This window comes from Ipomoea nil, unplaced genomic scaffold, assembly GCF_001879475.1.
Source record: "Ipomoea nil cultivar Tokyo-kokei standard unplaced genomic scaffold, Asagao_1.1 scaffold0387, whole genome shotgun sequence".
NCBI lineage: Eukaryota > Viridiplantae > Streptophyta > Magnoliopsida > Solanales > Convolvulaceae > Ipomoea > Ipomoea nil.
In genome coordinates this window covers 1,268-2,500 of record NW_017616815.1, presented here as the reverse complement: position 1 = coordinate 2,500, position 1,233 = coordinate 1,268, and the positions used below count along the sequence as shown (strand labels likewise).

General features: G+C 43.6%; 1 protein-coding gene across 1 annotated transcript in view; it reads left to right on the top strand.

Moving 5' to 3' along the window:
- The window catches only part of LOC109172115, a 2,898-nt gene extending 1,913 nt beyond the window's left edge, over nucleotides 1-985 (top strand). Inside the window, exon 3 of the mRNA XM_019321267.1 lies at nucleotides 1-985. This exon is cut by the window's left edge and continues 271 nt beyond it. Within this exon, the coding sequence (XP_019176812.1) occupies nucleotides 1-985 (985 nt within the window).
- Nucleotides 986-1,233: the final 248 nt, after the last annotated feature.

Sequence of the window (1,233 nt, the reverse complement as noted above, 5' to 3'; positions counted from 1 at the left end):
CCTCTTTTCTGTAGTTGCGAGAAGGCAATTATGGGAGAAGATTGAAGCACTTGGACTATTGATTGTTGAACCATGGGTAATCTCAGGTGACTTTAATACAGTGTTATCACCATCTGAAAGAAGGGGAGGAAACGAACCAACTAGATATGAGCTTCAGGATTTGGAGAATTGCTGTGCGAACATGGATCTAACGGACTGCCCTTCTACTGGAAAATTTTTTACGTGGAGAAATAGGTATATGGAAGCCAAGCTGGATCGGGTACTGATCAATGATAGATGGGGAGCCAACGGGTTAACATGCATGGCAGACTTCAAGTTGTTGGCATGCAATTCAGATCACTGTCCCGTAGTTATAACTACGTCCATTGCTATAAGTGACGGAAAAAGGCCATTCAAATTTTTAAACATGTGGCTCACACACCAGGACTTCAAAGTTACTCTTGAAAATGTGTGGAGAGAGCATGTGGAGGGATCGAAGCAGTATATTCTGGCCAAGAAACTTAAGTCTCTTAAAGGACCTCTTCGCACTCTTAACAGAAATGCGTTCAGCCACATCTCGGAGAGAACCCGAGTCGCGAAAGAAGCCTACTCTGTTGCGCAAGATGAGTTGGATGTCCTAAACGCGAATGAACAAGAGAGGGCTTATGTTAATGATCTTCGGAAGAGGGCCTTGTTCTTGATGGAGGCTGAAAGACGGTTCTTTGCGCAAAAATTGAATACAGTCCACTTGGTTGAGGCAGATAAGGGATCACACTATTTTCATAGCCTCATAAATAAAAGAAATGCAGCGTCAACTCTAGCTGCAATCCTTGATCAAGATGGGAACCTAACTACTTCACTCAATCAAGTGGGCAGCTTGTTTGTAAAATTTTTCTCTGATTTATTTGGCACCCCAAGAGAAAGGAATGGAACGGACAATACATATTTTGGCCATGGCTCCAATGTCTGCCGATCAAGCTTTGAACCTTGTGGCCCCAATCTCTAAAGAAGAAATAAAGGAAGCTTTATTCTCTATGGGTAATGACAAAGCTCCGGGGCCCGACGGGTACACTGCCGCTTTCTTCAAAGTTAATTGGAACCGGATTGGTTCACTGGTCATAGCGGCAGTGATGGAATTTTTCAGAAATGGGCAACTGTTGAAGCAATGGAATCATACCGTTATTGCCTTAATCCCCAAGAAGATGCACGATCAAAGGGTCGAGGATTTTAGACCAATCGCGTGCTGCAATGTTT